At 50.3% G+C, this 20085-nt stretch overlaps 2 protein-coding genes across 13 annotated transcripts in view; one reads left to right on the top strand and one right to left on the bottom strand.

The window, feature by feature from the left end:
• The window catches only part of EARS2 (glutamyl-tRNA synthetase 2, mitochondrial), a 29122-nt gene extending 28394 nt beyond the window's left edge, over positions 1-728 (bottom strand). For 2 of the 4 annotated variants that reach the window (XM_081819838.1, XM_081819839.1), the window contains exon 1: positions 559-728. In XM_081819838.1, coding sequence (XP_081675964.1) covers positions 559-697 — 139 coding nt within the window. In that variant the 5' untranslated portion in view covers positions 698-728. Of the gene's footprint in view, positions 1-30; positions 533-558 lie in introns of those variants that run through there. The other 2 variants (XM_006730807.3, XM_081819840.1) reach the window with 2 other exon arrangements.
• Positions 729-962: 234 nt separating this feature from the next.
• Positions 963-20085, top strand: part of UBFD1 (ubiquitin family domain containing 1) — a 42292-nt gene continuing 23169 nt past the window's right edge. Inside the window, exons 1-8 of one of the 9 annotated variants that reach the window (XM_081819845.1) lie at positions 963-1122; positions 1310-1639; positions 2550-2758; positions 5405-5470; positions 5629-5734; positions 7021-7091; positions 9600-9682; positions 9771-11769. In XM_081819845.1, the coding sequence (XP_081675971.1) occupies positions 1098-1122; positions 1310-1639; positions 2550-2758; positions 5405-5470; positions 5629-5734; positions 7021-7091; positions 9600-9680 (888 nt within the window). In that variant the 5' untranslated portion in view covers positions 963-1097 and the 3' untranslated portion in view covers positions 9681-9682; positions 9771-11769. Of the gene's footprint in view, positions 1123-1309; positions 1640-2549; positions 2759-5404; positions 5471-5628; positions 5735-7020; positions 7092-9599; positions 9683-9770; positions 11770-12151; positions 12544-14536; positions 16098-20085 lie in introns of those variants that run through there. The other 8 variants (XM_081819844.1, XM_031025343.2, XM_081819841.1 and 5 more) reach the window with 8 other exon arrangements.

Raw genomic sequence — 20085 nt, 5'->3', positions numbered from 1 at the left:
GCCTCCCTCTCTACCACAGGGCCTTTGTACCTGCAATTTCCTCTGCCCAAAGGTTCCTCCTATAGGCTTAAGTGTAGTTAGCTTCTTGTGTTTTGGTTCTCAGCTCAAATGATACGTCCTCAACGAGGCCTTCTTGAGCTTCCTACCTAACCCCCAGCTCCCTACCCTGCTTCGTTTCTCTCGTGGCACCTGTGACTATCTAAAAGTAGTTATTTTTACACGTTGTTTGTCGCGGTCACTACAACATAGGCTTCTTGAGAACAGGAGCCATACGTTCCCGATGACCACCGTATCCAATGCCTAAACAGTACGTAGTACACAGTTTGTATTCGGTACACATTTATTGAATACACGAATAAGAGACCTAAAGAGACGGTACGCAAAGAACTTCCTGGCTACGCGAATAATTTCCGCTCGTAGACCTGTTTCTGCCTCTGTAAAATGGGGTCGCGCTGCCCGCCCAGTCTGACTCCACCGGAAGGGATTCTTTCGGAACATTCGGGGGGCGGGCACGGGACGGTGGACAGCGACCTGCAGCGTCACGTCCGCCAAGATTACCTGTGGGACTGGGGGCGAACCGCACTCGCACCGCAGCCCCGGGATCAGTGCCCAGGCTGGCCTCGCGCGGTCCCATGGGCCGGCCCAAGGCCGCTGGGGGCCTCACCGACTGCAGCAGCCTCTTCAGGAGTACCGCCATGTGGAATAGAAACGCACACGTGGGCTTCCTCGTGCATCACTTCCGGGGCCTCTCCCAGCCAGTCCGCTTCAGCCACAGAGAGCGCAACCCCGCCCCTTAAAGGCGCAGGCCTCCTAGCTTGCAAGCCCACGCCCCCCAGCGCGGCTGCGGCCCCACTAGGCCTCTAGGGGGCAGAGCCCTTTGAGCGGGAGATTTCCTGGACCCGCCCCCCTCGGCTCCCGAAAGCTAAAGCGTGGCAGGGGCCGGGCCGGGAAAGCGGAGGAGGCGGGTCTCCATAGAAACGTCCACCTGTTTCCGGCCAGGCTGTGCGAGATTAGGGGCTGCTGCGGGGGCCAATCTCAGCTAGGTCGCTTTTTCCCAGCGGCCTCTGCGGGAGTGGTGGGTGTTGTACACAATCATCATGGCGGCGGCCGGAGCCCCGGATGGTGAGTGTGGCGGGGGTGGCGAGTGCCCGGGTTGGGCCCAGGTGAAGCGGGCTTCGGGGAGGGATGCGGCCCGGTCTGGTGGGGAATAGCCAGGCTCGGGAGCGGAGGTCCGGCGGCGCCCGAGCGGGGTTCGGTCCCAGGCCCAGCCTGCGGCGAGCGCCCACCCCCCCCCCCAACCCCCTTGCAGGCATGGAGGAACCTGGCATGGACACGGAGGCCGAGACGGTGGCGACCGAGGCCCCCGCGCGGCCCCTGAACTGCGTGGAGGCCGAAACCGCGGCGGGGGCGGCGGCCGAGGACTCTTGCGCGGCGCGAGGTAGCCTGCAGCCGGCGCCGGCCCAGCCCCCTGGGGACCCTGCGGCCCAGGCCTCGGTCAGCAACGGCGAGGACGCGGGCGGCGGCGCGGGCAGGGAGCTGGTGGACTTGAAGATCATCTGGAATAAGACTAAGCACGACGTGAAGTTTCCCCTGGATAGCACAGGCTCCGAACTAAAACAGAAGATTCACTCGATTACAGGTAATCGTAGTGGTACTGTCAGGGGACAAGGCAGCCTTAACCCACCCCGCCTGCCGATTCCTAGTGCTCACACTGTGTTAGGCACCACGCGGGCCACTCTTTGCATCCGCTCCCTCAATGCTTGGAATAGTTCTCCGGAGTAAGTACTGGTATACCCATTATTCAGGTGGGGAAAATGAGACCCAAGATGATAGAGCTAGAAAGTGGCTGAGCCGAGATTCAGGCCCAGGTCTGACTCTTAGGCCCAGGTTTCTAATCAGTGCTGCTCCACACGTCTCTCATGAAAATCTGAAGCGCATGTTAAATTTACAGCTCCTAAGCCCTTTTCCCTGGAGAGTTTGATTCAGTGGCTCTGGAATGTGGCCAGGAATTAATTTTTAGCAAATATCTTGGGTAATTCTCATAAGAGAAATTTAGGAAACATTGCTGTTGATTATCATGCTGGCCCCTTCAAGGATCCTCATATTTAATTTTTAGTCTTGTTTTGTTAACAGTAATTCACCAACTGAAATGATTTCTTTTTTAAGTTTTCTCCATGTAGCCTGTGAGCACAGGGTAAAAACAAGAACTTTATCCTTATTGGTTTCTGTATCGCTGAGGCCTGTGGATTTTCAGTATTTGCGTGATCAGAGGATTGAGGAACGACTCAGAATGAATGACAGCTAACATTATTGAACGATTACTTAATGCCAGACACTGCACTAAATGTCTGTTTCAATCCTTAAAAGAAGTCTACGCAGAAGGAAATGCTGCTGTCACAATTATAAAATTTTGGAAACAGGCTCAGAGGTTGTCAGTTGCCTGAGCACACAAAGGTGCTGGAGCAGTATTCATTTTGAGGTCTTTTGCCAAATGGCTCTTGTCCAGGTACATTTTTCATCCCTTTCTTTCACTGTCTCCTTTTTCCAAGGTCTCCCTCCTGCCATGCAGAAAGTCATGTATAAGGGACTCGTCCCTGAGGATAAGACGTTGAGAGAAATAAAAGTGGCCAGCGGAGCCAAGATCATGGTGGTTGGCTCCACGATAAATGATGTTTTAGCCGTAAACACACCCAAAGATGCTGCCCAGCAGGATGCAAAGGCCGAAGAGAACAAGAAGGAACCACTCTGCAGGCAGAAAGTGAGTCTGTCATGTGATTAGTAGTCCTGGGAAGTTTGGGGCTTTGTCCTCTGGAGCCTTGGCTGGTTATATTCTCCCTAGAATAAGCTCCTTTTCGGACAGGGCCCATGATGGAAATTTATGGCAGCAGTTGGGTGCGGCTGACTGTTGAGTGGAGGTGACAACTACCTGAGATTTGCAACTTTGTCTCATCTGGCGGGTCAGTGTGTCTCAAGTCTCTTTACTTTAGGATAAGGCCTTTGTAAAGGCAGGCTTCAGACAAGTATTGAAAGGAATCAGATGTGCGTTTCTCTTTAGTGCCAGAGAAGAATGCCACCAACAGAATGAACCACCCCCCACCCATTTTGTACAAGTGCTTACATTTGTTTTTTGGTTTGTGGCTTTCCCCAAGTCAAACCATTTCTGGATAGCCATAGAACTCCGCAGCTTTCAGAGGTTCCTCTAAAACTGACTTTTTCAGGAAGCCAAATGAAGCTGACTAGGAACATAACTACACTGCCTTTGTTTTTTGTTTTTTTTTCCTTCTAGTCCATGAAATGGAGACCTGATTTTTTATATTCTGTTGCTCATTTTGGATGGAAGAGATCCAGCCTTGTCTTGTGCTCATTGTAGCGATTAAAATTCCTTTTCGTAATTAGGAAAAGTGAGAGTTATTTCACTACAGAGGGAACTGGTTGGAAGAACCATCACTTGCAACCTTACCACCCAGAGAGCCCACTCATTGTCATGGAGCCTCTTGGCCACAATTAGCAGCTTTCCAGGAAAACAGATATTCTCAACTTAACCTGTGTCCCGAGTAGCGTAGATCAATTTGGGGGTTTTTGTTTGTTGTGTTGTTTTTCTTGTTTTTTTAGTTTTGTGTTTTTAGAGTAGACCAGTTTGAACCAAGATTGATTTTAGTGACTCTAGGCACCAAGGCATATGGCTAATAGTATGAGAAAGATACAGTTTTGTGTTACAGGCCCATGACCCTCTATGTGTGCTTCCAAAACCTGACCAGGCATCAAAACTTGACCAGAATTACTGTGAATATCCATGTTTTGCTACAAAAACATTAATATGTTCGAATGACAAGGTACTGCCCCAGATCCTGCAGAGGATAACTTGTAACATGTTTTTAAACCGTATTGCTTTTATAAAGTCCATAAAACTTGGGTTTTATAAAACTCTAAAACATCTACTTACAGGGTTTTAGATGAGGAGTTGTAAACCTATATTAATATTTAAAAGGTATTTATTTGGACCCTTTCACCCCCAAATATGGGGTCAAAATGTAACCAATTGACTTCTTTTCCACTTACTTGTTTCCTCTGCCACATACATGAAATTGTCAAATGTGAGCATGTCAGAAGTGAGTGCGTGTTCCCACCGGTCACACCCTTGGAGCTTTATATGCTTCTTAAACATAGGTTTTGAGTTACTAATGGTAGCTTAACATCCTTAAAGCTGTTTTCCACAGTACAGGGAAGATTCTTCTAAAAGATCTTTGCGAGGTATGAGTCAGATTAAGCTGTTAATTTCTGCTGCTCTGTTTCATTGATGCTAGTTAGGAGGAGTTAACACGGCCTAATGAGAAGGACCCGTTCTCCTGGCTTTTTGTCAGCTTGCTCAGGAATCTGGGGCTGCTCCTTATCAGAACCCTTTGCTAGCAGTCTGGCAGTATTGAGTTTATCCCTGCCAGAGGGTCTCTGCCGTGCCAGGGAGCGTTGGAAGTGGCTCATGACCATGTGATGCTTCCATTTGGTGGAGTTGTTCCCCTTTACCCGCTTGCTGCGCCAGTTTCAGCTTTACCAAATAGTGACCAGACAGTGACCTATAAAGCCGTCGGTGGAGAGGAGACAAGCTCAGGCATTTGGGCTGCTCAAGATCTGTTTTAGGGAGCCATGAGCCTAATGAGAACCCTTAACAAGCTGCCTCAAACCCTGGGGGGCAGGGGCAGGATCACAGACTTGTTAACGTCAGTCTGTAGAGGAATCGGCATTTGTCTCGGAAATACGTCTCTCGTGGCCTTTTGTGTAGCTGGGGTTGAGGGTGGGGTAGTGGGGAAGATTTCTACAGTAGTTTGAGTTTCCATTTGTTGAAGAAATGCCCCTTGTAGGCAGTTAGGCTGATCATCAGCACTGTTTCTTTGGGAGTTGAAGTTGGCAGGGATGGCTGTCATTTTGTACTTACCAGGAGAACACCCTTTGCGGTTCTCTTTAGCACGATGTTTATCCCTTTCAGTGGCAGTGTTTTTTTTGGGGTGGGGGGTCAGAGGAGGGGATAGTTTATTTGAATTAGCATCCGGAAGCCTTAGTTGCTCTAGAACTTTGATGTCTAACACAACAGCCACGCAAAGCGTAGTAAAATTCAGTAACGTTGAGAATTTAGTTCCTCAGTTATGTTAGCCACCTTTCACGTGCTTCCTAGACCCGAGGGTTTCGTGGCTACTGTCTGAGACAGCACGGATGTAGGACATGTCTAGCATCAGAGACCTCACCACCGGACAGCGCTGCTCTCTCATGTCAGAGGACCTGTAATCTGTACACAATGAAAGCTTTTGACCCGAAATGTGAAGGCTTTTTTCCCTCTTTTTCAGAAAAGTAGTAACATGACTAAAATGCAGTCAGCTGTTTCATTTATTATCTCTTCTGACTTATGTTCCAGCAACACAGGAAAGTGTTGGATAAAGGAAAACCCGAAGATGTGATGCCATCTGTTAAGGGTGCCCAGGTAAGCCAGACTCCTTTGTGAGCGTTGCGAAAACGTGCCAGGCCCACCTTCTGACTTCCTGAGGTTCCTGTGATCACGTCCTCACATCCTGTCCCTGGTCCTTCCTTGTGTGTCTTTGTTTCTGATGCGTGTCTCTCACTGCGTTCCCATGCCTCCAGGAGCGCCTGCCAACGGTACCCTTATCCGGCATGTACAACAAATCCGGAGGCAAAGTGAGACTCACCTTCAAGCTGGAACAAGACCAGCTGTGGATCGGCACTAAAGGTAGGCTCCCGCTCCCGGCCCTTCCCAGCTCGCTGCCTCGGGCACCCAGCAGCACTCGGGCTTGGGTGCAACTCTGCTTCTCCTGAGGTCTCTCTCTTCACTGTGCTTTACGTGCCCCTGGCTTTTTGTCTTTGCTTTTAGATGCTCACCTTCTGTCTGGACCCTTTTCCCCTCATTCTTTTCAGTCTTATGTCAGGGCCAGTCCATCAACAGTGGCTCTTCACTTGTACCCAAAACCAGAGGTCCCAGATGTGTAGCCTGAGGGCCAGGTGTGGCCCCCAGACCAGGGTTTTTTGGATTTACCCACATTCTGTTAAAATCAAAGAGATTTCACTTGATCTGATGTGGGGGTTTTTGGGCTTCTCTTGAAAAAAAAAAAAAAAAATCAAAAGATGCAGGCATTCTGGACCTGCATTCTCACATGGCAGCGATCAGCTGGAGCCAAGTAGTAGGTTCAGATGAGCCATGCCACAGTCCTCACTGTCCGTGTACCTCATATGGAGCCAGCTTTGTTCATGTAATGTCACCTGCCTGGCCCCTGGAGGTCAGAGTTTGTGCCTGTACTGGGTGCATTTTCCTAGTACTGTGGACCTGCCCCTCCCTCCCTACCTGTATGTGCTCTGCCTGCCCCCACCTACGCCTGCCTGTGCCTGGTGGGGCGGGCTTGCTGCTTGCTGTTGGCTGGGAATTGTCTCTGACTCTCTTCCCCCTCTATTCCCTCAGGTGGTTCAAAGTCTTGTCAGTTACGCTCCAGAATTATCTGTGTCCCTTTTTTTTTTTTTGCCACTCTGTTGTGCTATTTAAGACTCTTAGCATCTTTAAACTTGGTTTGTTAAAGCAAGTTAACCTATTTCCCTGCCCTGTGTTCTGTTGTGTCCTACCCATCTTCCTCCCTGGTTCCCATGCTCAGCTACCTTTGGCCTGGAAGAACCAAGTTCAAATGCCTAAACGTAGTGTCCAGTGTTGACCGATTTTGGACCCAGACTCCTGCCCCGCTTGCCCCATTACACGCTGTGGGCTTCAGCTGCACTAGCCTGCAATTTCCACTGTGCTCTGCACAGCCCCACGTCTTTGCTCCTGCTGGGCCCTTACCTGGAATGCTTTCTCCCCATTCCTCATTGTTAATAAAATCTCCAGAGGCCCTACTTTAATGTCCTTTCCTAATGAAGCCTTCCCCAACGCCTCCCCCACCCTCCAAATGGATTGCTGCCGCTTCTGTTCATAGAGCGCTCCGTTTACATCCCCAGAGCACTCATTACTTTCTGACTTGTCTGTCCCCCTGTTAGATTCCCGGAGGGAACCGAACATGCCTAATTCACCTGGTTCTGGCCAGCACTGTAGGTATTCAGTGTTCGAGGTAAATGCTAAAGAGAAGTACAGGGGGTCACAGCACATGAGGTTGACTGGTTTCAGGGACAGGCCATTTGGTATGACTCCGCTTTGAGCGGGACCACAGACTTACGGGAAGTAGTGAGCGGGGCGATGGGGCATGAGGCGTTTTCTCATTCCGAATGCTGACACAGGCGTTCTTGTCTGTCGCTCTGTGCTGGTCCGTAAAGTGAACAAAGACCTGAATGCCAAAAGCACAGGAGTGTTCTCACGATTCTATGGTAACTTGTTGTATCTCCTCCCTTTCACCCTCGACTCTAACTGCATGGTCAGAGCAAGTGTTGCAGAACGTGTAAGGGCTTCCCCGGTCTTCCCATGGGCCTTCAGACCCTTTCCTGGGTCCCGCGGTCCGTGCTCGTCCACCGTGAGCTGCCCTGCCTCTGTTGGCCCCTTCCTCGGCCGCGATTTTGCGGGCGATTTTGCTTAGTTCTCCGTCGTTGCGCTGACTTGCCCAATTCCTGCCTCTTCCCCCACTTCAGCTTTCTCTTCCGGGCAGTCTACTGGAAGGCCACTGCTGAGGTGGATGCAGGACGTCACCTGCGGGCCGCGAGGCTAGGTGTGGGCTGGGGAGGCCGGTGAGGACTCCGGTTGTAAGTGCTCGTTGGTTCCTCGGGGAACATTTCCGTGGTAGGAGACCATGTAGGAAGCACGTCCTCACCGCAGGCCCGAAGTGGAACCTCCCGTACCTGGGGTGGAGGTGTTCTCTCAGCTCAGAGGAGTTGCTGCTTTCCTGCTTTGGCACAAAGGCAGCACTTGAAAGAATCGTGACGGGTTGGGGTTTCAGAGCTATCGAAAGTCTCCTTCCTCACCAGCCCGATGAAAGAGCACGGCCAAGAGTGCCGTCTTCAGGGGCGACAGGGCCGGGATTTTCGCTCTCACGCAAACCACCGTAGCGATGTGTGTCAGGCAGTGTTCTCGCTGGCCCAGGAGTCTTGTCCTCTGAGCGTCCTGAGCACCCCTCCCAGCAGGACAGCCTATTCTGGGAGTTGGCCACCAGCCACCGGCTTCATCTTTCCGCTGGCGAGAAGCTACTGCGGGACAACCATCCCACTTGCAAGACCACTCTTTCTTGCAAGTGGTGCGTTGCATGGAGTGACACTCAAGGCTCCTACTTGCAGCTTCAGCTCTGTCCCTGGTAGCGAGAGTAAGGCCCGGCAGCGAGCAGAACCAGCTTCAGGCAGGACACGTGGATGGGCCAAGCCAGGGGGCGGGGGGGGCATGCGCCCTGTGTGGAGGGGTGGCCAGCCTGATCAGGCTCATCGCTGTCACTCAGGAATGTGGGCCCAGGATCGAGTTTTCAAGAGAAGCCAGAAATGTATCTTTTTGTGTGAAATCTCAGGACATTTCAAGGTGGCTGGTGTTTTAAAAAGTTTCAGTCTTAAAAACAGCTGCCGGTCGGGTCCTGCCTGTGGGTCACTGTTTTAGAGCCACTGAAAGTCACAACCCGAATGGACACCTTCACATCCATTCTGCCCACCCCTCATTTTTCAGGCACCAAGGCTCATGGAATGGAAGTAAAATGTCTCCAGTCAGCAGCTAGACTAGAGCCCAGGCCTCTAAATTCCGGGTCTGTTTGGTCAACTCATCCATTGGCAGATTCTCGCTTTTCCAGAATTTTCTTTCTGCAAAGGCTGTCCTGGGTTTTTTTCCGACTTGGCTTAACTTTGCTGAGAACTTCCCCATCCCTGCTGTGTCTGCTGCTCCCTGGGGAGGGGGGGTCTTGTTGCGCAGGCACTGCGCCCCCTCCCGCCTTCATGCCCTGCCCTGCGGCACTGGCCTCACTTCCTGCAGGCTCCTCTCACTCCTGCCATCCCTCACTGCCGCCTCTTTCTTACCTGCCACCCTTGAACTTGCTGCAAAATGTCTTCTGACCCCCCTGTGATAAGTGATACTTTGAGGGCTGATCACAAGAGGTTGTAAATGTTTTAAGAGCACTTCCTCAGGTGTGTGTATATGGAGGGTTGGGGGGCCGGGAGAGGGGAAGGTGTGGGGGAGGGCAAGTGAGGAGGAGGGTGGAATAGAAACGAGTTGAAAGCCCCACGCACTCCCTGCCTGTGCTAGCCACAGGGGCATGCTGTTGCCTCTGCTCTTGGTCCTCTTGACTGCCACTCCCCCAGGTGCCAAAGACCTTAGCCAGTGTTGGGCTTGGGCAAGAAGGCTGCAGTGGGAATCCTTGGGTGTTTATAAATTGCCAAACTTTAAAAAAATAACACCAGGAAAGCGCTCTCTCTGCTCTCAGAGACCTTTAATATATGCCATGGCAAGTTCTGTTCCCCATTTGCTCCCAAGAAGTTCCCAACTGCCAAGCAGAGCTCTGGGTGCGCTGGTCAGACGACCCTGTCCCATCATCCTTAGAGCACGTGGGAGACTTGGGATTACAGTAGATCCCAGAGCCACCAAACCTGATGAGGGACTGCTGAGTCACAGGAGTGGACAGGAGGGCCTTTGAGTAATCACTGTAATCCCTCTCAACTAGAGCGGACTGAGAAATTGCCCATGGGCTCCATTAAAAATGTGGTCAGTGAACCTATCGAAGGACATGAAGACTACCACATGATGGTAAGTAGCCCGGCGTGGTTTAGCCTCTCACTGCACTCCCGCTTCTCATCTAGCAGGGAACAGAGTTTTAACTGAGCTTTCTTAACGGACGAAGAAACTCAATATTCAGAAGACGCGTGGTTTTAAGACCCTCACGTTTTCTTCATCTCCTTAGAACTCAATCCATGACCTATTCCTAAGTTTATTTTTGCAACACCCACCCACCCCCCATCAGTTTAAAGGGGATATGTTTTTTATATCTTTACTTTCTTCTCATTTGTAATATTTTTGTCGTTAGATCAGGAAAATAAATACAAGGAGGAGGATTGGCTTGTGGGTTTTCATTTTAACTTTTGTCCTGTGTATAAAACAAAATCTTCCACCAGCCTTGGCATTTGTGAGGACACAGGCGGTCCGCTTCTGTGGTGTGGTGGTGCTCTTCTCAGGCGCAGCCATCAGGTGGCTAAGGACACCGTGGTGAGGACGGAGTCTGTGGTCGTCATTCCACATGGAGGTTTATTCTAAAGAGAGCAGGCTGTTCTTTCCCGAGATACAATGTTTGGAGGCATTCCCCAAGTTTGTGCAGAACAAAGCCAAGAATTCAGTGATGCAGGGCACAGAGAACGTGCACTGCTCAGGCAAACCCCTGAGTTTTCCCAGCACGGTTAGGAGGGGCCACTTTAGAAGTGAAGTTTAGTTGCCTCAACTCTGAAGTTACTCTGACAGGGGCCTGACCTGAGCCAGGAGTGGGGTGGGGGCAGGACTGCCTGCCATTCTCCCTCCCAAGGAGGCAGGGTTTTTAGTGTGCAGCCAACAGCGCTGTAGCTGTGTCAGCCCCGTTCCAGGGATGAGGAGCAGCCGGTGGCTTGACCTGTGCATCGGGGGTAAAAGGTCCCCCGCAGAGGGAGGTGTTGGAAAGTCCCAGGGAAAAGGGGGTCTGGTGTTACGGAAGTTCTCTCTGGGCAGATGGCAGGTCCCCTCTCTTGCCCTGTTGGTGTCTGTCCGCTCAGAGGTGCTGAAGCCAGGCCACGGTTAGGGTTGCAGGCCCGGGTGTCCTGGGAGTGACGATGTCACTGGGGCTGCTTGCAGGCCCTCTGGCGGCCCTCCCACCCCTCATCCTTAAAAAGGATCGCAGACGGATTTGTTCTGCCTACTCAGTTATTTTTCCCGTTTACGAAGTCGGCTTCTCGATGTTTTCAGCCAGGCCCCTTCACTCCCTTTTGAAACATTCATCTTACCCATGTTGCCTGTGGCATTCGCAGCCCCACTTTTCAAGCAGCCCGGTGAGTGGGATTCCCAGCAAGTTGAGGGGACCATTTCAGACATCCTTAAAGAAATCAGTTTGGATGGTTGATGCTTTAATATTCAGTTCAAGTGATTGTTTCTCTATTGGGTCATTTCTGGCAGAGAGGAGTGCTGATAGTCCCTTCTCTTTACTAAAGGCCATGAAGTGGCACCTTGACCTCTGTCTAAATGAAAGTAACTGCTCATTTTGCAGATGCCATTTCAATAGCTAGATTAATGGTGTCATAGTTCACATCGGAGAGGGATGGCTGTGCTTTTCATTCTTAGGGAAATGTTTAAAAATGAAGAAGAGAACAGAGAAGACTGTAACAAACCCATATATCCATCACCAAGAAATGATTGTTGTAAATATTTCGTGAATTGCTTTAAACCGTTTTTTTTTTTTAAATAAAAGAAAACCTACCAACGGCGAATATGTCCCCATTGTCTTCCCCTCCCCCATTACCATGAGCATGATTTCTCATGTGGATCCTTCCCAGCTCTCTGCTTTTGTTTTCGTATAAATCCATGAACAAGATACAGTACTGTTTTGTGTATTTTCAGTTTTCATAAATGGTATCATGGTATGTATCGTTCTGCAACCTGCTGTTTTTGGTTCGACATTGTGATCTGTCCGTATTAACTGTAGATCCAGTTCATACCTTTGAAAGATAATCCCGCATTCATACGAATAGGCCACGTCACTTTTAATTTTGCGTTCCCTTACTGATGGATATGTAGGTTGTTTCCAGGTTGTTAACCAGTTGTGACGGTGCTGCTGTGAACATTCAGATTTGTTTCTTTGTGCATGGGTGACAGTGTTTCTGGGGCAGTGGTTCTCAAACTGGTCTCTGTATCAGTAGTACCACGTCGCCTGGGATCTTGTTAGAAACACAGATTCTCAGGCCCCAGACCTCCCAAATCAGACGCTCTAGGGGGTGGAGCCCAACCAGTCTGTTCTAATAAGCCTTCCAGATGGTTCTGATGCACACGCAAGTTTGGGAGCCACTGCTTTAGGGTCGGCTATGCTTAACTCTGCCACCACCCTTTTTGGGGGAAGGGGGGACAGGAGAATGCTCCCTTTGTGCACAGTGTTTCCCCCTTCCCTTCATTAATTCACTTTTCCGCCCTCCCCGTGTTTGTCGTGCTGCTTGCTCAGTCTCCCGACCTCTGAAGTACCGCTTGGTTTTCCTTTTTCCCTTCCAGGCGTTTCAGTTGGGCCCCACGGAAGCCTCTTACTACTGGGTGTACTGGGTCCCAACTCAATATGTGGATGCAATCAAAGACACTGTGCTGGGGAAGTGGCAGTATTTTTGAAAGCACTTTCACCTCTGGCCCAGGAGACTGACCCAAAGTGAAGGACATTGCTGGGAGAGGCCTGCAGCATCCCTGGATTTCAGAGTTCTGGGACTTTGTTCAAAAACAAACAAAAAACCTATATCCACTCTAAGGCGATGTGGTGACTGAAGCCAGAGGTGATGTACTTTCACCATTAGCTTAATTTTAACTTAAAATCACCGGTTCCCTTTTCTGGCAGTCAGCTTCATACCATTTTTAAAGTCCGTATGGTGGAAATCAATAAATCTGAGTTCCGAGCACGTTGTGTGGAATACTCTTCAGTGCGTTTGAGAGTAGATCTACCAGTTTTGTTTAGAAAGTAATGATCAAAAGCTTGCTGGTTTCCTTTTTTATTTTTTAAGGCGATTTCAACTGAAATATTTTCATAAATCCTCGGTTGCAAACATTTGGACTGCGTTGTGATGAATTGGGTTTTCGTTTTGTTTTTTCTCATATAAAATTGTATGCAAAATGGTGGGGGGGTTAGTAAGCCATATTTTTCTGTCCATGGATTCAGATTTGATTTTTTTCCGTTTTGTATGTTCTCACTTCTTAGATTTGAATTTTTGTTTTAAAAACCCAAAGATGTCAGTTCCCGGTTTTGTACCTCATCGATGCTTCCTCTCCTGGCCTCCCTCCCACCGTGTTGCTGCTCGAGAACGCACGGTGGGAGAGGAAGAGCTGTTGGGTCTAGGGCAGGGAGCTCTCGCGCCTGTTGTGCTGGGCGTCGAGCAGCGGAGTATCTCACAGTGACTCCCGTCCAAACGGCTTGCCCCTTGGGCCGCGGTCTCTGGGGAGTTCCACCTGCTGGTGTCCTGGTTGTGTGGTGCCCTCCCTGATTTGGCTCTGAGGCCTAGCCTGGCATGGGTGTGTCTGGGCTGCGCTGCCCAAAAGCCACTGCTCCCAGGCCGACAAAGGCCTCTTCAACGAGGAGCTGGATGGAAGAACGTTTCTATGGCCATATAGCCTCAGGCCCAGATCCTTCTTTCTTTTGAAATTCCGAGAAATTCTTAAGCAGTCCAACGATTATTTCAATTACTGCTTCTCCATTTGGTCCTTCTGCTCATGCATTATGTTCAAGTGTCCTTCATCCCAGGTTCAGAGATGCTGCCTTTCTCAATAAAAGATCTGTTGACCTAGTGGGTTGGCCGATGTACTTAAACATCGAAAATGGGATAAATTGCTTTCGTGATTAGCTCACCCTCTTCTGGTTTTAGCCCTTATGTTCTTGGTACACGTGAGCTTCTGTTGTCTCCTTATGGCTCGATCGACTCGGACACGAGGGCGAGTCTCTTGGTGAATGATACCCTTTGTGCTCTTTGCTGTTTCTCTGCTGGCTGTCTTTGCAATTCTCCTCTCCCTGGCTGCAGGCTCTCATAGTAAGGTTTGGCGAGAGATTTTCCAAACTTCACACTCTGGATTCTAGGCTGTTTCCCCTCATCCTGTGAAATGTAATTAGCATGTGTTCGCCTAAGATGACTATTCCTTGTGAGCCAGTTAATGATGATACTCTACGCCCTTCCCTTCCAAGCTGTAGTTCAGGAATCCAGCCCATGTAGACAGACTCGTGCTTTTCACGGTGTAGCCCTTGCCCGGTTATGCATCTGGGCAGGGAACTCTACTCTTGTTTTTGTGGGGGCATACGTACCTATGTGAAGTGTAGCGTCCAAGAAACCGCCTGCTTGTCACCCCTTGAAGAAGGAGCAGTCACTGCGGCTTTTCTGTCCCCGTTGGCCTGCAGTTTCTGGAGAAGAAGAGCTGCTGTGCTACTTGTCAGAGCCTCCTCTGCAGCGGACAGGTCTGCGGAGGAAACGATGTCGTAGCAAGCAGAGGGTCCTCTCGGTCTGAACACTGCCCTTTTTGTTGGCCAGTGCCCCTGTCCTGGAGACGTGTCCTGACAGTGCCACACGCCCACCTTTGTTCTCGCGAAGCAGGTGTCTCTGTCCCCAGACTGGCCTCACAGTGCTGCTCTCAGAGGCCCTTCCCGCCAGGTCTCCTCGCTTGCCCTGTTCCGTGGCTGCCTGTGCCGTCTTGCCACCCCACCCCACCCCCAGCCCCCTCCAGTGAGAGTGTGTGTGTCCCCTGTCTGCCTGCTCCCCAAGGGCCAAACCGCTTCTCACTCAGGCTGCTGTCATTTCTAGACAGGACCAAAGCCTGCGTGAGCCTTTTTATTTTACGTAAAATGGTGCTTTTTTTTCCTTACTTCAAGATACTATATATAAATAATAATGTCAACGACATCTTTTCGTACAGAGCCGTTGGAGTATTGTTTTACAGAGCTCAGTAAATTTGCTAGAACGATCTCGAGCTCTGGCTCCTGACCCTGTCTACATGGAGACCTTACTGGGAGCCCTCGGGAGAGCAGAGGTGGACAGCACCAGAAGCCACTGGGAGAAATATTGGACTTAGATCCATGTCTGGGTCACAGCAGTATTCACGGTTTTTCCCTCGGTCCCGTGAGTGGTCTCTTCCTAACCTTGTTTACGGTCCAGAATGTTCTGACTAAATCTGTGTTAGCAAATTGAAGTCCTCGTCCCCCTCGGTGGCATCACAGTGTTAATTTGTCCTCAGGATTGTTTCCGTGCGGTCCCTTCGCTGGGGCCGTGCCCTCCCTCACCGTGGCAGAGGACATGCATCAGGACGAGCTGGTCCCCAGGAGGGGCTCAGCGCGCGGGGAGCCAGGCTCGTCCTCTCTTCCCTGCGGGGCGCTTCTCCACGCTTCCCGAAGGGCTGCTTCCTCCCCCAGGGTTTGTGCTGGCGGTCATCCTGCGGGGCTTTGCTCATAGACGGCAGGCCTTTCTTCCCTCCCAGAGACCACTTGGCAGAGCGATGACCAGGTCACCCCGGCCAGGCCCCAGGCCCCAGGCCCGCACAGCTCTGGTTCTGTCAGTCCGGTCCTCTGAAAAGCCGAGTCACGAGCTGCCGGAACTCTCCGGTATGGAGTATTTTCACTGAAGCAGGGCCTTTCGCAAGTAGTGTTCGCTCTTTTTAGATGCTATTGAACTGAGCTAAGGATGTCTCTTGGACACAGTGGGGGCCAGGGAGGCCTCAGTAGGCTTCTTAGTTGCTGCTCTGTCTTACAAGGGCCAAAGAGACCAACTCTGCCACTTTGCCACGTCTCAGAAAAGTTGCCATATATCAGCTGAAAGGGACTTGCTTTCCTTTTTTCCTTACTTTAACCATGTGCCTGGAGGAGCCATCCTGGGCTCTTGCACTTGGCCCACCCTTTCTTTGCTGGGGCAGCGAAGGGGAATGGATAGACTCCGTGTGCCAGGGCCGTGCAAGGGCAGGCTTGCTTTCCACTTCATCTTCTTATGAGGGAGACCTTTCTCTTGCTCCTTGTTGCTCTCTTCATGCCTGTTGTCTTGGAAAAGGATGGTCCCTTTGTCTGAAGGCTTTGGGAGGAAGTCCTCTCCAGGGAGGAGGGACACCTGTTTGCTAATAGGGCCGCACGGCCTCTCCGAAGTTACAGGTGGTCAGGAGCCCTCCGAAGTGCAGAATATCTGGCACCTCGACCGGCCAGGCTGGGTGGTTCTACTGCTCTCTCAATTTCTGGAAACCTCTTTCCTTTTCTTTCTTAAAGAGTTCTGCAGAATTATTTGACAATATACGTAAGTACCATGTTTTCTTGTGGTGTGCGCTCTGTCCTGGTTTCTGTTTTTAAATCAAATGCCTGTTTGGGAGGAGATGAACGTATTTAGTCTATTAGATCTGCGCTGCTGGATTTTTTTTTTTAAAGTGTAACCTTGACTAGCTGTCTTATTGTTTATCCTGTAAGATTAGTCTATCAATTAAAGTTTGATAATTAATTGCGTCTCCTTTTCCTTCCAGTTTTTCATGCGCCTGATCCGTACTGGGCATTGCCCGATATTTGGGACTGGGCCCGGGCCTGTTTTTATTGCTGCTGTGGTCTGCTATAGTACTGTTTTATGTATTTGGCTCTAAGTGTACCCAAAATTGTTCCTGTGCAAAACAGGCGATACAGCGATTTGGGTTTATTTCCTGTGTTAGCCAGAATGACCAACTGGTCGGACACACTCGGGGTAGGGCAGCCCTCCTTCCGTGCTCCGGCCTCCAGGCGTCAGGGAAGCTGCCTCCCTGTCCTTAAGCCTTCTGACTAGTGCCGTGCGTGACTTCACCTGGCCACTCAGCCTTCGAGGACGTGTTTAATAAATCACTGGGATGGAGCTACAGCTCTTGCGGCAAGCTGCGAAGACCAGGGCAGGGGGCAGGGGGGAGATCTATTTCCCAAAACAGGACAAAAACAGTCCTTGGCATGAAGAGTCATTATAGTTTGTCACAACTGGTTTTGACCCAGTACCACCCACGGGGCCCTCTCTTCTTCTCTGCCCACTTTGTAAATGTTCCTGAAGGTTCTGGTCTCCTTGCCCCTCCCCCCATCTTCCCAGTATCTCAATCCCAAAGCAATGCTGTCAGGTCCTTAAGGATCTGCTCTGTGGGAGAGAGGGGTGGACTGTGCCATGTGCTATACGTTGGTTGATGGCCACCTGGAGAATCTTGTCTGTACAGAGGGTGCTGCTGGATTTTATCCCAGTTTTGAAGAGTTCTCTCAGGCCCCTTCAAACTAACAGGATGATCGACCCCTCAGATGGAGAATGAGATAAACTCCAGCCTAAATACCTTACCGTACCTTCTGGGGAGGTGTGTGACATTCAGTCAACAGTAGTAACTGACAGAACCCTTTCTGTGGTAGGCTCCCCACGAATCAGACAGGGCAAGAGGCAATGGACTTCTTCCTACTCTTGCTCAAGAGGTGCTCTGGTCAGCCCATCCATGCTATGGGAGCATGACATGCTTCCCACCCACGAGCTCTCTGCCACACTACGTGGCCCCTTTGAGCCAGGATTAGCCCCTCTGGCTTTCCCTAGTTTATCAAGGCTAATTTTGATCTGAAGCCTTGTTAGCCTTACTCTCCTGATAGAACCTTTCCTACTGTTCACCCCATTTTATAACTCCGAAATTCTCAAGTTTCTTGCTTCTGTTTTACCCCTCTCCCCCTTATCTAATTTTAATTCCTTGCTGTTTTCCCTTTTTTTGTTGTTGTTTTGCTTTGGACATTTTCAAATCTACAGAAAGTTGAATATGCTACAGTGACCACCTCTTACTTTTCACCTGGCTTTCACCAGTTGTTAAAATACTAACCACGCATGCTTGCTTGCTTCCCCAGACACACGTGCACTTTATTTTACTGGAACGTTTGACAGACATGCAGACGTCGTGGCATTGAGCACTCCTCTCAGAATGACACTGTCAGACCTTACCACACAGCATTGTCTCGCCCGGGAAAACTCCTGTCGATTCAGTAATACCTGGTAGACACACCAAAATATCTTCTAGAGCTAGTGTTTCCCAACTCATAGTCCTTATGTTTTGAAAGACTGATTGATTGATTTGCGAGAGAGAGGGAGGATGAGCTGGGGGGAGAGGGAGATTCTTAAGCAGACTCCCTGCTGAATGTGGAGCCCAATATGGGGCTTGATCCTAGAACCCTGAGATCATGACCTGAGCCAAAATCAGGAGTTGGGTGCCTAACCAACTGAGCCCACCAGGCTTCCGTTTTTAAATCGTTATCCCAATCTTGTGGTTTTTTTCAATACCGTTTTAGCTTTTCTGTTGCTAATCTTGGTTTTTCTCTCACCTGAAAGTAATTTCCCCCATATATTTCTTTCATCTTAATTTACACTGTGACCCCCCGATCTCTTCTTCCCTTCTGTCCTGTCTTGCTCTTTTTTATGTCGTGAGTTTGTCATGGTTGGTCCGAGCCGTGGTTCTAGAGGACCCATAGTCAGGAAACTAGCACCTCATGGGGCAGAATCCTCTCATCCGCTGATCACTCTGGCTTCCCTCCCACATCTAAGTCTAGGACTTACAGACTCCAGGGCTCCAGGACACCGAACTCTTGGTTTTTGGTGACAATCTTGATTCACATGACGTAGGCAAAGTGATTTGGCTCATGTAACCGGAAAATCCAGAGTCTCAGACCTAGCCCGGTGCAGGCGCTCGAGTCAGGTTTTCAGGCGCCTGACCCGCTAACTCCCAACTCTGCTTTGCCACCTAGAGCTGTTAATTGGCTTGTTGCCCCTGCCCTCCGCAAACACACAGACATGGTAACCTTAGCATCTAAAGCATGTCCTAATTGATCTCCATTCATTGTTGAGTCTGGGGCTTTCAGACACTCCAGACTAGAAAACAGAGCAGCTTTGGCAGACCACCTAGCAGGCTTTCGACCTCTTGCCACAGGCCAAGCCAGTGCTACTTGGTAAGGGACTTGCACATGCTGCCTTCAGGTCCTGTGACATCAGCTCCTTCATCGAGTCTTAACCGTGTGCCAGGCGCTGGGTCAGATGATGCACATGTGTTGTCGCCAGCCCTTTGCCACATCCCTGGTCACCCGCGCTTTACCTATTAAAGGAAACGGGCACAGAGAAGCCACGTGGCTGAGCCAGGTTGTGTGCCTGCCAGAGGCCACCATTCAGAACCCGGTTTCGGTTTCGCCTGTAGCTAGTCTGTGCTCTAGATAGCACCTTATGGTTGAGAACCAAGGAGAGAACTCGGCTTTTTCTTTTGTAGATTTCTTCTTTCTCTGGTTTAGCTATAGGTGTTTGTAAGTCCTATTTTTAAACTTTGAACCCTCACATTTGTTTATTAATTGGCTACCATGTTAAAAATGAAAACAGTAATACATGTACTTGCTAAAAAAATTTTAAGTGGTAGGTAATCCTCTCAGTTGTCAGCTCTGATCCATCCTTGAAGGAGGTAAAATTCATACATGTAAGGATCCGTCCCAGGAACTGAGGGTCAGTCATTCTCACTTCAAGTCCTTAAGGCTGAGAGCTTAACTCAATGGGGACTTCGCAGCTGGAGGGAACCAGCCCCGGGGAAGCACCTGGCGAACATTCAGACTCCAGCCCCGTGGCTCCAGTCCAGAGTTTTTCTTGAGCTCTTGCTGGTTATCCGTCACTTGCTTGGGTATCCCGCAAACAAATCCAACACAGTCCCCCTGAAATTCTCTCGCCCTTCAATCTGATCCTCCTCCATTCCCTATTTCAGACAGCAGCTCGGGCAGCACCCAAGCCATACACGGGAGATCCTAGGCTCGCTGCCTTTTTCATCTGACCAAGTGCTGCCATTTTTATTCCCAGAATATCTTTCCAGTCCATCCCTTGTCATCCCAACCCCAAAATCCACGTTTTTCTCATGGGCTTTTCCATGCCCTCAGCCCACTCTTTGCATAGCTATCAGGGTCTGAGGCCAAGTATATCTGACTGTCTCCCCTGCAGAAGATCCTGTCGGCACCTGCTGCTGACGTGTTCTTTAATCAAACTGAAGCCCTCCTTTGTGACCTGATCCCAGCCACAGGGAGTCACAGGCGACTCTGCCCATGAGTTCATGCTGTAGCAGTGCCCAGACTGAGCGAACTGACGACCCACCTCCTGTCTTGATGTACGCTGCTCTCCTGCCTGCCTGGCTAGCTCCTACAGAACCTTAGGAACTCTGCTCAGGCCTCACTGCCTGCTGGTGGCTCTCCCACACATCAGCGCCTCTGCTCAGTTTTCACGTACTTTTATTTTTTTTAATTAAAAAAATTTTTTAAGATTTTATTAGAGCACGCACCAAGAGCGTGTGCGCACAAGCAAGGGGGAGCAGGAGAGGGAGAAGCAGGCTTCCCGCTGAGCAGGGAGCCCGATGTGGGGCTCGATCCCAGGACCTCGGGATCATGACCTGAGCCGAAGGCAGATGCTTAAAGACTGAGCCACCCAGGTGCCCCTGTATAATTTTTT

Source organism: Leptonychotes weddellii, chromosome 5, assembly GCF_054177405.1.
Source record: "Leptonychotes weddellii isolate Sample4059 chromosome 5, ASM5417740v2, whole genome shotgun sequence".
In the NCBI taxonomy this organism is placed as follows: Eukaryota; Metazoa; Chordata; class Mammalia; order Carnivora; family Phocidae; genus Leptonychotes; species Leptonychotes weddellii.
Note: the sequence above shows the minus strand (reverse complement) of the source record. Positions and strands in the feature narration are given on the sequence as shown.